We start from the raw sequence: 16,056 nt of genomic DNA, 5'->3' as shown, positions 1-16,056 counted from the left end.
AAGAGTGCTTGGTTCTAAGTCTCTTCTGCTATGGACTCACTATGGAATACTGGATAGACATGCAGATGGTCCCATTTGGACTTTTCTGAGTCCACTCAGTGGAAGATCACCGCTGTACTGTCGGATACAGGCTTTTGTGTCTGAACATTTGATGCTGGACAGTGGAAGCTGGTTGTTTCTAAAGGGTTGATTTTTTTTTAGCATTTATAAGTACTCCAATGGGTTTTCTTTGGTTGTTGCTATCATAAATAAAGCAAGCAGTGGGTTTTCTAGTTGAAGTTTCTTTCACTTCATACCTCTTGAAAAAAGGAATACTGTTGCATATGAGTCTGCTCTTTTATAACACCTGTCATAGTGGTAACTGACGGATGTTCACTGCTAACTGGATTTGATAATAGTCCTCCTTCAATATGATTTAAAAGACCATGGATGGGAGAATGAAGTACCCTAGAATATTTAATGTCAGCAGCCTATGATCTGAATGAAGCATCAGAGAAAGTTTGTCAGCAGGCACCCTGACTGGAAAGGAGCAAGGTCTGTCCAGTTCTCTATTGCCTTAGACAAATGGCATTGCTTTGTTTAATGTATCAAGTTCATTCTTCAATTCAATTAGGTTTCTTGGTCCTCTTTCAAAATTAAGAAGAACTAAAATTCTTAACTTTTGCTGCTGTAAAAAATTATCTTAAGACAGATAACTTTGCCCATGTAATTCTATATTCAAAACAAACCTTTGCTGTCTTTCTAGCTGTTAGGAACTGCAAAGTGGATAACAGTTTTCAACCTTATTCTGTTCATATAAATATTTTTTTTCCTACTACAGTGCCAGATATTTTAAAGTTCATTTGAGTCCAACTGATTTTCTATATAATATAAACCTATAAAACAGGTTATAATATCAGAGCAATTTGTCATTGGGTGTCCTTTTTGTAAACTCGTTCCCCCCCCCCCCCCAAAAAAAAAAAAAAAACAAAAAATTGAAAAAAAAAAACAAAACCCAAAACCAAACCAACCAAAAACAAAACCCAAGAAAAAAAAAACCCAAACCCCCATGAACAACCCCCCAAAACCCCAAGCTGCTGTTTTGCCACATTTTCCTTTTATCTTCATGCTTTTAGTTAGTCTTTTTAAACCTCACTAGCAATGAAGTTCTAGTAGTGGGTCTGGAGTTGCTCAGATATTATTGGATTGCTTTAAATAGAGCTATTTATTGTTGAAATAATCTATAGTTTCATCTTCAAGATGGTTATTTCCTAAGTTGGTTTTTGATCCAGTGAATTGTGTTTTCTGGCAAAAGGATGATAGTCTTTTTACCACAGAAAGGACTTTATAAACATGGACAGAGCCCTAGCTAGCTTCATTTGTGCTCTAGATGGCATATAGAAAGAGATTAAAAGAATGCTTCTCCTCCTGAGACTGACTTGATCGTACTGTTTGCAACTGCTAGGCATGGTTACTTAGGGCTTTCTGTAGTAAGCTTTGAAATATACATGAAATACCACAAATGAGGGGGATTCAACATTTTATACATATATTCAAGACTAATAAAACAAACCTCACAACATAACTTGTTTTGCTATATCATATCCTGGTGTAAAATGGCGTAAGCTATGGCATAGTGTTTCAGGACTAGTCCACACACGTTAGATCAGCGTTTTATGTCTTGGACTGTTTATATAAATTCTAGTTGAAGTATGAATAAACTTTTCCTTTGCTTTGCTCCAGTTAGTACTCTGTATATCTGATGGGGGCCTGGAACTGTTTCCTGGAAAAGAAGGAGCAATTGGGGGAGAAAAGGAGATTAAATGAACTTTACTTCTAATAGCAAATATCCTCAGTTGGCATTGGGTAGTAGAGGTAAAAAAAATAAACATAGAAAATGTTTTTATCACTTTTTTTTTTCTCAGTGAAAAATTATGATTAACTTAATTAACTGATGCCCAATGCTATGAGTATAATAATGCTTTTTCTTTCGTTTTCTTATATGTATGTAAAATGTGTGGAAATTAAAGACATGGATTAGCTCAAGATATCTGTAATCAGAAAGGACTGAACCTGGGTTTCAAAGACAACTTCAGTCAATCCCTTCACCTGCTTGTTTGTCTTGGAGTTCTAGTGCAGTATTTATGGAACAGATACTGCTTATGTAATACAATGCTTTTCTCATTTGAGGATATTATTTTGCAAAGTGTCAGTTTAGGGCTGAGGGAAATAAAGCAGTTTGGCAAGAAACATCAGGAGACTTGGATACAGTTTCTATATGCATCTCTGACACAGAGCTTTTCTTCAGCAGTGCTCTCTTTTTACCTCTTGATGACTTGCACTGGATGATTTCCCCCTCCTCCCCCACCCCCCCTTGAACTTTCAGTTCTCTTGTGGTTAAATTGAACTGTGGTTTTTGGAACAGAGATGCACTAGCATCTCTCTATCTTTTTTTAAAAAAAAAAAACAAAAAACAAACAAAAAAAACCCAACCAAAAAACTATCTAAGAGCTGGATGGTTTGTGACCTGTGTGCAGAGAGACTTTACATGGTGGCTTTTCTTTTGGCTAAGTGCATACATTGAGCTTAAAATTTTGCAAAGCACAACTTTCTCTGTTTAACCAAGCCTGCAGATCTAATGTGAATTGAATAATCTTCAATCTGTAAAAGTTAAAGCTGAGAATCATGTGGAAATATTTGGTTTTGACCTGGAAAAAAGCCAAAAAAAAAAAAGTTTCAAGTTAACTTCAGGTTTTCAAAGTTATTTATGAGAGTCTTGTTCAGCCAGAAAAAGCCAAAACAGCAAGATCTCTGGCCCAGTTCCCTCCATGTATTTTAGCAGGAAACAATATAAACAAACTAGTTTTCTTCTGACTCAATTCCTATTCTTACATAGCTCTACCCACTTATTTTATATTTTATATGAATGTAGACATGCAGAATTTCATTTGATGGAGGTTCTCTCAACTAGAATTCTAAAATTCATCTTCAGAGTTTAATGTATACAAAATATACCTTTCAATTTGCAAAGTATCTTTTTATGATAAGTAGGCAGGAATACGGAGGAAGTTGAAAAATTAGTACTCATCTCACTCTTGGCTATGTCACCTGGAGTAATAAAGCCATTGCTATTGTTTGGGGGTTTTTTGGCACAGCTGTGATTTCCAGTATCATAGATGTATCTAAAAATTCTACCATAGGTGCCAATAGCAGCTCAAGAGTTGAGAGTGTTTAAATAAATATGGAGTCATTTTGTACAGTCCACGGTATAGTTAAATCAAAACTATTGGTGTCTGAGCTAGATAGACTGATGTTAGGAGATACTCAACATGCTGCATTTCTGCTTTGATTTGGGCTATAAACTTAACTCTTAGAAAACAAACAAACAAAAAAAAACCCCAAACCAACCGAACAATGTATAACTTCAGTAATTCTGTTGTTAAAGTCAAGATTTCATAGGCTATCCTTTTTTAGAGTTGACCATCCTATCCAATTATTAGATGTTGCAGGAAAGTGACTAGTATTTCTCAAAGTCTCGAAAAAGAAACTGTAGGTTAATTGGAAATTGAAGATGGATTGTTGCAGTAGATCATGAAGCAGATTGACTGCAAAGGAAAAATTCTTAGAGGAGTTCAGAATGAACATAACTGCTTTTGTTGATTTTGCCTGACATTATACTTAGACTTTATAAAACTTAAAAAAAATCTGACAAGAAATTAGTCTCATAACTGAACTCAGCATCACAAGCATATCTAGCTTCACTAGAAATTTTTGGTCAAAAGCATGGTGACTGGAAGGCTGGAGTTTTTTGGCTTGTTTTAATTTAACTTTTTGAGTCCCTGCTGTCACTGCAGAGAATATATGTTCCTTTAAGGATATGAAATATGGTTGTACAATGTCAAAAGAAGGATCCACAAGCACAGGATCTTGTCTACAACACTGGCAATGAATACATGCCTTGTAAGAACAGAGAAATGTTTATGATACTTCTGAGTGCTATCTCAATCTCTAATTTCAGTCAGGGTATTTTCTGAACACAGAGTTCTACCTATTTTTCCTGGGAATCAGTTCTGTTAAAGAATGGGTCCTTTGTGCCTCTTGTTATGATTTTATTTCTTCCTTTATTCTTACATATGTTATCAGCTGGTATTCAAAGGTAAGAATAACTCTATATGTGGAAAAAGAAAAAGGGGAGGAAATCAATTAAAAAAAACCCCTATAAATTAGAGCTAAAAATAAAATATTTTTATTTTACCACACTTTGAAAAGATTGAGGAAAATAAGCGGAAAGAGAATGAAATCAACGACAAAATGTCACAAGGAAATAATGAAGTCCTTATATATATGTGATGTTAAACAGAACATAAATGTTTGTTTGGTGGTGTGAGGGGAATCTTCACTGTAATAATCTTTGTCAGTCTGGATGATAAGTTCATGTTCAAAGAGGACTTAGCATTGATAATAAAGTTTCCAAACAGTATGCAACTTCAAAAAGCTTTTGGTTAGAGATGTGTTATGATGTAGGAGAGCTGAGTGATTCTTGTAGTGCTTTTTTTATTTGCCCAAACTCAAGCAAGGGTAAAACATAGTCTTTCAGTTAATGTTTTGTGTAGGTACTGGACAAAATTATTAAGCTTTTAATAATTATAATAATTAGTGATATAATATAAATCCCTAATTATTATATTAATAAGGGATTTATTCTGTCTCTCACTAAACCTTCATGAAAGTAGTTGGCCTGGTTTTGCCAGGATAGAATCATAGAATTAATTCGCTGTCAGAAAAGCTGCATTTTTAAGAAGACTGCAGCACCCAATTTGGTGAGTACAAAGTTGATAAGACTCTTGGTTTTAATTTGTGGCCAGCCATGATATGTGGGTTTCCATAGTGATCAAGGTCTTTAGTGGTTTAGAATCAGCCAGGTGCTAAGGCGAGGAGGAGCGAAAGCCAGGGCAGCTGACCCAAGCTTGGCCAACAGAAATGTTCCATACCATAAACATCATGCTCACTATAAATTGGAAAGTTTGGTAAGGATGACCCTCTTCCTCAATGGTCACCATGCCTGAAGGATCTCGCCCATCATTCTGCTCCCAGGGCCTACTCTCCCACTTGTGACCATTGTGCTTTTGTCAGCTGTGTATAACTTTATGTATTTTATATTAGTATTAATATTAGTTCTTGTTATTATTTCATTAAATCTGTTTTAATTTCAACCCACAAATCTCCTTTCCTTTTCCCAGTTCTCCTTCCCAGGTGAGGAGGAATCACTGGGTGATAGAACAGCTGACTAAACCGAGACAGTAGTCAAGACACATTTGCTGTCTCAGTATAGTTTTTGATCATCTCTGATATAAAATCTGTGATCCCCTAGCTAATTTACTTAACCTGGTTCATAGTAGTGCCTCATGACTGGTGATTCCTACCTTCATACCTCCATATAGCTTTTGCACCTACTTATCGCACTTTCAACCCCTGAGTAGAAAGATGCCCTTATAAATGGCCAGTGAAATTCTTGCTTCTCATTCATCAGGTCTGGGTAAATCAAGGTGCACTGCCACAAGAGCCTCAATCCCTGTAGCCATTTTTTGGACACAAGATTTTTGGGTTTTCTTGTGATCCTTCAGCAGTTGATTTTTTTTTTTTTTTTTTAAATTTTTTAACTTAGTCAGGATACTCTGTTCTACCTGTCAGCCTGTTATATTTCCATTTTTATAGAATATGTGGATCTTGCAAATCTGAGGGAGCAAGATGTGGTGTAGCTCTCTAATGTAGTTCTCTAATACTGCCTATTGGAGCATCATCTTTACAACTATAACTGGGAGTTGCTCAAGAGCTTCACTGGTGAGAGACCTGATAGTTCTAATCCAAAAGTGATCCCAAAATTAGTCTTATCACACATGCAGTGTGGATGGTTCAAGGTACAGGACCACTAAATTGAATTAACAATCTAAACATAATTTAGGTGCACTGACAAATGCTTTCTTATCTTTCTATAAGAAGAGTTGAAATAAAGCCCCTATATCAATGAGCTTCAATTATTTATATTTTTTTATGTCAAACTTCATGGACGTTTTATAACTAAGTTATTTTCTGTAGGCATTTTATTTAGTTGATTACAAAAAAGATTAACAGTGTGTGCCTTTATGTTCATCTGGTCTAATTACTATCTGTTTTAAATAAAATTGAAAGTTTGAAGAACTTTCATGAATCACAAAGGACTCAAAAATCTAATAGGCTGTTAAATTGGAATGTGTGTACTAGTGAAAGATTTTGTTTACACTTAACAGCTTATGAGCAAAAACAATAACTATAGGTTTAAAGAAAGTACTTTTCTTTAAACTTTCATGGAGTTTGTTTTGTGTCTCAGAGTATTACTAAATGCTGAATTAATTAGCTTTGCTTATAATTTTTTTTTTTTTAAGGAAACTATTATGTTGGACAATAGTTCTACACTGCTGTTTGATTTAAAAGATCAAAGCTGTTCTCTGAAGAGTTTTGATTAACTGTGAAGACTGGCTATATTCAACACTAATAGGTATACTAAAGTGCTGCCAAGATTAATGTGGAGATGACCCTGTGCCTATTTTCAGAATTGCAGGGGGGCGAATTCTGTCAACAGTGAAGATGCATTTGATTAAAGGCCGAAGCAATGGGGATCCTTTCTGCCAGGCAGCAGAGGAAGTTGTACAAGATTTGGATTTGAAGATTAAAAATATTATCGATTCACAACATGAAGTCTTGACTGCCAGCACTACTGGAGTCAGTCCAGCACGGGTAATGGGACTTCTTTTGTTCTTTTTACTATTTAGCTTTACAAGTAAGGAAATATCTTTTGCCTGTTTTGTTTTTTTATTTTTTAAAGGACTTTATATAGAGTATTATCTTTTCTTTACAGAGGAATGTAATTTCCTCTATGCTGTGGTTTTATACTTGTTGAAAGACTTACACTTGATGATTACAGTGTGGATTTCAAAAGCTGATTTACTTAAACTAAGCTTCTTAGCTCAGAATTGTAAATAAAATGCTCTTCAAAACTTAATTTGTTTGTCCTGTTGTTATAGATGTAGATACTTATAACTGTCAGGTTTGCCACTGATTTCAAAGCAGTAGAGCTATAACAAATTTCCAAGCAAAAAAACCTCATGAAAGTGGAATTAATATTTGAGAACATATATCAGTAATTTTGATTAAAATACACAAGTTTTAATTAGCTCAGCATCAAGGATTTCTAATGGTAAAACATTAAAAAGAAATAGGAAATAAGTCCTTGTGAAATGTGGAATTGGAGGGGAGTAAAACTAAAACCCCAGCAAGTTTTTCTTTTTTAGTGTTTCAAAACACTAATTAAACTATTAATTAGTTTCCTGAAAGGAATCAGGATATTTAAAGTTTCTTAAGTCAGATGTGGAGAGCAGAAATATAAGCTTTCTACTTGTAGTTTCTGTACTTTTAATCTATTTAGGTTTATATTATGATCTTATTTGCGATTAAAATGTCAACTGGCTTTAATTATTTCATTTTAGATACAGAAAATATCTAATGTTCGCATTTTTGTCTAGGAAACTTTTAAAGACTTATAGACACTTTGAATGTGTCTACATTGTTAGAATGCTTTGTTTTGTGAAATCACTGGAATTACTCAATGGTAACATAAGATTTTTAAGAAATTTTAATCAGACTTCTAATATGCGTTTTCTTTTCTATGCGAGCTAAAACCAGCCAGACCCTAGTGGTTATTTAAACTAGTTTAAATGTGTGTTACCACCAAGCAGTTGGAGTACACATTTCATCCTCATTTTCCTGTTTCCCCCGAATCTTTCATTACTGTATTTCCATGTTTCCCTTTCATATCCTTCTATATCTTTCTCTTCCCCATCTGAAAAACTGATCACCATTATTAGTTCTGTCTTTATTTAACTACTTGTTTTAGCTACTTAGCTACTGATAAAATTTTTAAAATATATTTAGATCATTATAAGCCAGGTAAAACTATTTTAATAACATTTCATTCTTCAGAGAAATTAACTAAAAAATTGCTTTTCCAAACCAGTTTGTGTTTCTTATTGTTCTCCATAGGTCAAGCTCATAGTGTAATGACTCTAAAAATGGCTTATCAGTATCCTTGTTGAGGCAGAAGATAGCAAAGATGGTTGTATCCTGATGTTGTTAGGAAATGTGTTTAAATACTTAATCCTATTGAGAGCATTGTGAAGTTAATATTTTTCTCTAAATGGGCACCTGAGGGTAGCTGATGAACTTAATTATATTACTGTGAGTCTGTGGTTCTATGCTGAAGTTTTTGCCAGTTCTTGAGTTTAAGTTAACTGATTGCTGGAACATCCCATCTACTCATGGATGGGCAGACACTACTATAGTTTTCAGTGAGGAAGCTTAACTACATAGCAGAGGATGATAGGCTTTAGGGTAATCCTTTTCACCATACTCACTACAGTACATCCATACTGCCCACGGTATGGATGTAACTGAGAGCCATCAGAGATGACTGGATGTGGTCTGGATATGACTGATGTGCTGCTTGGCTTGACAAATCTAGTGCTGTATTGGGTTTATGCGACAAGGTTTTGGTAGCAAGCTTTCCTATGACATCAGAAGCTGCCCCCATGTTGAACAAAGCCAGTTCCAGCCAGCTCCAAGACAGACCCATGGCTGACCAAAGCTGAGCCAATCAGTAACGGTGGGCAGCACCTCTGTGATAACATTTCAGAAAGGTTAAAATATGCTGTACAACAGCAGTTGGAAGAGAGAAGTGAGAATACATGAGGGAAACAACTCTACAGACACCAAGCTCAGTGAAGAAGGAGGGTGAGGAGGTGCCTCGGGCACCAGAGCAGAGATTCCTCTGCAGCCTGTGATGAAGATGATGGTGATGCAGATTGTCCCTCTGCAGCCCATTAAAATCCACTGTGGAGCAGGTATCTACCCTGCAGCCTGGATATCCGTGCAGGAGCAGGTGGAGGTGCTCCCATGGGGAGCCCACACTGAAACAGGTTACTGGCAGAAACTGTAGCCTGTGGAGAGGAGTCAATGCAGAAGCAGTTTTTCTGGCAGGACCTGTGACCACATGGGGGACTGATGCTGGAACAGTCTGTTCCTCAAGGACTGCACCCTGTGGAAAGGACCCATGCTGGAGCAGTTCTTGAAGAACTACAGCCTGTGGGAAAGACCCACACTGAAGAAGTTTGTGAAGGACTCTGTCCCATGGGAGACACCACACAGAGGAGCAAAGGAAGAATGTGAGGAAGAAGGAGCGGTAAAGATGAAGTGTTAGAAACTGACCACAACCCTCATTCCCCATCCCTCTGTGCCACTTGGGGGAAGGAGGAAGAGTTGAGAGTGAAGTTGGGTCTGGGAAGAACTGAGGGATCCCATTCTGGTTAATTGGCAATGAATTACATTAATTTCCTTAAGTCAGGTCAGTTTTGCCAATGATGGTAATTGGTATGCGAACCCCATTAGATTTTCTTCATATTTTCTCTCCCTGTCATGTTGAGGAGGGGTAGTGATAGAGCAGCTTGGTGAGCACATGCTGGCTAGCCAAGGTCAACCCACTAGGCCTTTGTGGTGCCCGTGTGGTGCCTGAGGAATTATAGATAAGGATAGTAATTGGGAGAGGTAACGGGAAAAATGTGAACTGAACATTGCTAGAGAATGGAATAAGTGTGGGAATTTTGAGGGGTTTTTTTGAAATTGTGGTGAAGGGATGAGGAATGGAGTTGTGTTTCAATGGTCTGCCTTTGACAGTGTTGTGATGATGCTATTTTGATTTTGATACGGGGACTTCTTTTTGTTGATATAAGTGAAGTTTGTGTGATTAATGTATATTTTAATGATAATTCTTAAACATGTAATTGACAAAGTTGAGAGGTGGAAAAGGGAGCTTAGATAAATGTTAACAGACTGATATCAAATTGCATGTTTTAGTGGAGCTTGATGTGGAAGAATGTTTTACTAAGCATATAGAGGGGTAGTTTACCATTAATAATCAAAAAACAAAATAAACCAAACAAAACTACAGAAAAACCCCCCATAAGTTTTCCAAATGAATTTGAGCTGTATAAAAAAATCAGAGCATCTGTATTGTTCTGTTAAGATCTCAGGATAGCAAATATTAATGCTGTGTGTTGTTTCACATATAGCTTTTTTTTAAAATTGTGTTTTGTTTTTTTACTGTATAAATAAATTCACAAACCCTGATGCCATTTTTTTTTTTTCAGAAAAAAACTGTTCTATATTCAGAATTAGTTCAGGTTTTGATAGAAATTTATGGTTTTTTGTACATAAGAGACTGAATATTCATTTGCCTACAAATTTAAAATATAATCTTAATTCTAAAGCTGAAAATTATACTTTTACTAGATCCTGGGAAGGCTGCTTCCTCTTAAAATGTAACTGAAAAGAGTTACTTTGTTAGAAAAATATTTGCTTTTCTCCTGGCAGTGGCAGTTTTCTTCCATTATTGCTCAGTTTTCTTGCAAGCACCTGTTTTATAAGAATCTACAGCTCCAGGAAAATTTATTGCTTTATGCAGCAGGAAGCACTACTTTGTGTTGAAGCCTGCACGAATGACTAATAGGAATTATGATTAATTCATTCCTGAGAAAATTACTACTGTAAATGGAATCTGACTGGTGTTTCTGGAACTAACTAGAATAGTCTGGAGTAGCTAATGGTCACTACCCTCGAAAGACTGATGAACTGGTCAACTAATCAACTATTTTCTTGAAAAAAAAAATTTGAATAATGATTTTAAGCTTATTAATAAACAAGATTTTTATGGCAGGAATTGTTTTCTTGCCTAAAATTCTTTTTGTGCCTTGGGCAATAGGATTTTAGTCCATGGTTAGTACACCAAGTCACTGTGGTTGTAGTACACGAGCTTTCTGAAGGTTATCTTTTGTCAGTTAGGAGGTTTAGGAGGTTATGTTATGTTCTGAAGACTCTATTTTTTCCTTTGTGTATAATCAGTCATGATGATGCCAAAATTCTACTTTTCTTATTAAGAGAAATTTACTGTGACATACATGACATTTTATAAAATTCTGTGATGTGGTGATGTAATGACTGAAGAGGTTCAGAATAAATTTGAGGAAATTAAATGGTACTGAAATAAGCCAATTCTATAAAGCCAAGTAACAACCATTTCTGTAATTGCTATTTCTAGCTATTGATTATAACTTATAGTAACTGACTGACATGTGTTGCTATGGTTTCTTAAAAGCTACATACACTAATTGATGTAATCAAATAGAGAGAGAAATAGAATTTGATCTTTTCAAGACTGTGTTTAAAAGCAGCTAACTGATTAGATAAATGCAGTTCATTGCTTGTCCTGTCCTTCTGAACAAAGTCAGGCTATTCAGTGTTTCTGTGTATTGGTAAATAAGAAAGCCTATAGTTTTTAAAATCTACTACTGTGTATTAAGCACTAAACTTCTCTGTGGAACTCCCAGTACTTTTAAAGAAAATATATCAAACTTGCAATTCTTGCAGTCCCATAGTGGCTGTGGAGTTCTACATCTGTACTGCTGACAGAAGCATTGAGCACTTCCAGATGTGGATTATTATTTTCTTTAAGGAATTCTTTATTCTTGTGGAAAATCGTGAAGAATTCATCCTGTTACAAACAGGAGATTGTGCCAAGTACCTCTGTTGTCAAATCTTAATGGAAATCTCACTTTTAACCAACTGCTTTAGCAGATTCAGTTAGAGGAGTTGGACTTCACGAGAATGTGTTTGTTTACCCCATACACACATAGGTTGTAAGAAAATAATACATTAATTTCTGCTGCATGGTTTCATCACAGATTTGTATCTTTATCTGTGTGACTTGCTTATCACTGTCACCCAGCTGGCAGTGATCTAAACTCTGCTAATTGCTTGGGTTGAGGAAGAAACTTGCCCATGGGTAGATTCTTCATAAATGGTTACTGCGAAAGGGAAGGAGGGGATTCTCACACCTCACACTGATATGGGTGGGTTTTGGAGGTGAGCTAATGGTCTGACTTGTTGACCTTTCCTGTTGTGTGTTCCTTTTAATTTTATTTACTTTCAGCCAAAATTGCATTCCATAAATCATGGCACTGTGTATTGTGGCAGAGATACTGTAAAAGTCTTACTAATTCTACTGGATGAAGCAGCTGTCAGTCCTCCCACCCAGAACAAAGCAGAACTATTATATGGTGATGAAAGCTTAAATTTGTTTGGAATCACCTCTGTTTTGACACTCTTCAGGTGAGTACTAGAAAGTTTTTTGTGTTTATTTGTTTTTGAAGGTCTTATACTGAGTTCCTAACAAAGCTTTAATATTACTTACACAAAACATGCCATCAGCTGCAGTGCAGTCTGTTGAGAGGTTATGTATAAAGGGTTAGCATTCTTAGAATAGTCTCAAGTTCTCAAAAGTATTCTACCTCCTCATTCACATTTTTTGTATCTTCAAAATACTTTTGTACTATGGACTTTTTGAGCTTGTACATTTCTGGACTGCACAAAACCTGTGAAAGAATATTCTTTGCAACAAACCTTCCAAATACTCGCCCAGGTTTAGTTCGAACTCCTAAGTTCAAATACTGTCTGTTCAGTAGCTAGTTAGATTACTATTCAATTTGATACCTTCTTTGTCTAGCTATGACACAGGAGATTTTTGGACTATATCCTGTGTTCTTCCTACAAAGGAATTATTTTGTGGAGACAGTTTTAAATAGTTTTTCATATCACGATCCACCAGCCAGGATAGTATTGCACAGAGGATACTGAAACAAATTTGCATGGATGGAGATTTATTAGTAGGGTCTGTAGCTGATGGCATACATTGACTCTAATGGTGGAAGTTTATTTTTGGGAAGAATCAAGTCAAAAGCCGAGAGAGAGGAGAGGAAAGAGAAAACTCTCCCTGGGGGCCAGCTGGGAAGTAAAGCAGCCAGGGTTCCCAGACGATCATCCTCTGTAGTACAGTGGTTGTTTACCCAATAGCGTTTTTCCTATGGTAACTATACTGTCTTCATAAGGACCTGCTCAAATGCCTTCTTGGTTGTCCCTGCTTTTGGTGCCTTTAGTGGTGACTGGAGCATCTGTTCATTAGGGCAGTTGTGTGGCCAGTTGCTTAATAAGCTCTGTGCATGCACGTTTTTGCGTTCCTTAGCATAAAAGAAGAGCTACAATGAAAAGGGTAGGAAAAGCAGGGAAGAAGGGGGTGTTTCTTATGCTGGTGGCAGTCCTTTCCCGTGAGAGCTCACCATAACAACGCTATCAGAGTGTGCAGGTGCAGAGCTGTGAAGATAACAGCAAGGAAAGAGAAAAACAGTGATAGGTCCTAAACTGGAAGATGGAGGATCTTAAAAGTCGAAGAATTTAAGGGTTCCATTAGAGTTACTGTTCAACCTCTTTTATTAAACCGAAGTAACAAGGACACTCTAATAAAACTTTAAAAAAATAGTTTCAATAGTAAGAATTCTAAATAACCCTGTAATAATTTCTAATGTAAAAGGCAGCTTGTAACAATGTATTGCGGAATATTTCTTTCACTGCTAAAACATCTGTGGATAGCTGTAGCTATATATTTCTATTTCATTATGTAACAAGCTTAAAATAACCCTGATTTCAATCTCCTATTTTTCGCTTACTTCAGATCAGGAAAATTGATCCACATTATTTTTAAAATTGTTTAATTAATTTAATAAACCTCACTGTAGTGAGGTTTTATCAGAATGAAAAGGAGCTTAATCAGATTTAGGTTAATACTCTGTGTGAATGGAATCAGGGCCCATTTGAGTTCTCCTGAATTAAACACTGCTATTATTCAGAGTTAGAATTTTTTTTTTTTAGTAACTCTTTAATTTAAAATTAGTTTTAAACCTTTTATTTCTGAATAGGAGTGCTTACTGAGTGCTTTGGTTTTGCTTACCTAATTTCCTAATTTGATTTTTCAGCTGAATTAATTTTCTTGAATTTTCCCCCAAAGAACAATGCATTTGCTTGACTTGAGTTCTTGGTGTAGGTGTAAGCAGGTACTGCTGCCTGGAAATTTATATTGTAATCTAGACAATTCTTGTGTTTTCCATAGTTGCTTTGTTTTATTTTCCAGTATATAATTTTTTTAATATTATCTATGTGCTTCCATTCAAAAAATTGGTTAGAAGTAATTTATTCAAAGGATTGAATTTATTATTCTAAATAATTGTTTTAGGAATAAAACACTTTGCAAAAACTATAATGAAACTTGCAAACAACACCTGTTCTCAATTTTTGTTCTCCATTTCTCTTATCAGCTTTACTGTAAGGCCCCTATTGCTTCATGAATACTGAGCACCTTAATACTACATGGGATAGTAGCTAAGGTGTCACTCTCCTTTCTGTCAATGTACAGGTGCCTCTATGGTTCAGCACATTTTTGTTAATGCTTATGTTTCAGATATTTCATCTAGAGGAGTGTTTGCAGTCTTTTTGCCAATCTACTGTGAGTAGTAAATCTGGAACAGTTTACAGAATGAATGGCAGTACCTTTGGCAGTAAATGTCACTAGTTTTCAGATTCTTATTGCTGATCTGTTTCTGTGCATCAGATTGTTCCTCACCTCATATGGTAGTTATTGGTTTATGGGTTTTGATCACATGGTAGTTACTGTGTTCAGGTTTTTCATGAGGCTTTTTTGTTATTTCTAGAGATTTAATTAGTGAAGAATCACAAAATATGTTTAAAGTTTGTGAGTAGTTTTGTCTGGATTCTGGTCAATTTGACAGAGCACCGTTGGCTTTCAGGTGAAGACTAAGGTTAAATGAGAGCACCTCTTTATCAAAACTTGAGCATTTCAGGAATTTTGCTTTGCTTTGTTTTACTCTTCTTTTAATAAACTTCTAGGTCAATTGGTTAGATTTATCTCTCTGCACTGAAATCCTGAAAAAAAGCTACTGCTGAGAAGCAGCTATTGCGTTGTTTAACTTTTTGTTGGCTTTCTTTAATTAAAAATATTTTCATTGTAATTTGCAAAATGCATGCATATTTGGGAACTGAAAATGTAAGCACTGACAATACCTCCTCAGTGTTTTAGAAAATACTAACCAAGCTGAAGTTTATCTTACTTAATCTGTCCTTTAGTATATCTGTTAAATATTTTCCTTATGTAAGCACTTAAGTTCAATCTTGTGGAAAATATTATATTTAGACATGCGTTATAGAAGTTCATATGAGATTCTGTTGCTATTTTTTTGTATTTTGAAGTGCAATGCAAAGCAGAAGTGTGCTATTTGTCCCCTAGTTTTTTTTTTTTTTTATTTATTTTTTGCAGTAAAGTTTCTCTTTTTCTGGTTTTGCACATTCAGTAGGTTTTCAGGCTTTGGGCAACTTTTTGTTTGCTGCTGGTTTTAATCATTCCTATCCTATTAATGTTAAAGGCAGTCATTACTACTTGCTCATTTCTTTTCTTGCTCTTTAAAATTTACTTTTATTTAAAGAATACCCGTTTTGATCTGGTGTACAAAACAAAGAATCTCTTTAAAACCCATTTATGTGGGCAGTGAAAAGGAAACTAACCTATTTGTGCACTGGAGAAGCAATGATGATTTAATCAGTCACTTATCCTGAGGAACCATAAATTGTTGGAAAAGTGAGATGCTGGGAATTTTGTCATCATGAACCAGAACAACAGTGTAGATATGAGCATGCTTGAAGTTACATGTTTTGGCAATTTAAATAGCAAAACCATTTCATTTTTCTGCAAAAATTTTGCACCACAGACAAACAGAAATAAATAAAATAAAGAATAAGCTGAATAAAATAAATTTTGTTTATGTAATAATTGAATATAATGAGCTAAGTAAATAAAATACTGAATGAGTTATTTTTTTAAAAAGCTGTTGTCCTCATGCATACTAGGCTGTATGAGCATAAACAGAGAAGTAATTATTTACAGACACACAGATTAGTTCTTATTTGAAGACCAAAAAAATGCCGTCTTATGCACCAATAAGATGTTTTAATTTTAAATAATTTTAAATAATTTTTAAAAATAAATAATTAATTTTTAAAATAATTTTAAATAATTAAATAATTTTAAATAAT

General features: G+C 35.2%; 1 protein-coding gene across 1 annotated transcript in view; it reads left to right on the top strand.

Moving 5' to 3' along the window:
- Nucleotides 1-12,235, top strand: part of PARPBP (PARP1 binding protein) — a 35,483-nt gene extending 23,248 nt beyond the window's left edge. Inside the window, exons 6-7 of the mRNA XM_010177724.1 lie at nucleotides 6,570-6,753; nucleotides 12,053-12,235. Coding sequence (XP_010176026.1) covers nucleotides 6,570-6,753; nucleotides 12,053-12,235 — 367 coding nt within the window. The remainder of the gene's footprint in view (nucleotides 1-6,569; nucleotides 6,754-12,052) is intronic.
- Nucleotides 12,236-16,056: the final 3,821 nt, after the last annotated feature.

Source organism: Antrostomus carolinensis, unplaced genomic scaffold (assembly GCF_000700745.2).
Source record: "Antrostomus carolinensis isolate BGI_N321 unplaced genomic scaffold, ASM70074v2 scaffold7151, whole genome shotgun sequence".
NCBI lineage: Eukaryota > Metazoa > Chordata > Aves > Caprimulgiformes > Caprimulgidae > Antrostomus > Antrostomus carolinensis.
Note: the sequence above shows the minus strand (reverse complement) of the source record. Positions and strands in the feature narration are given on the sequence as shown.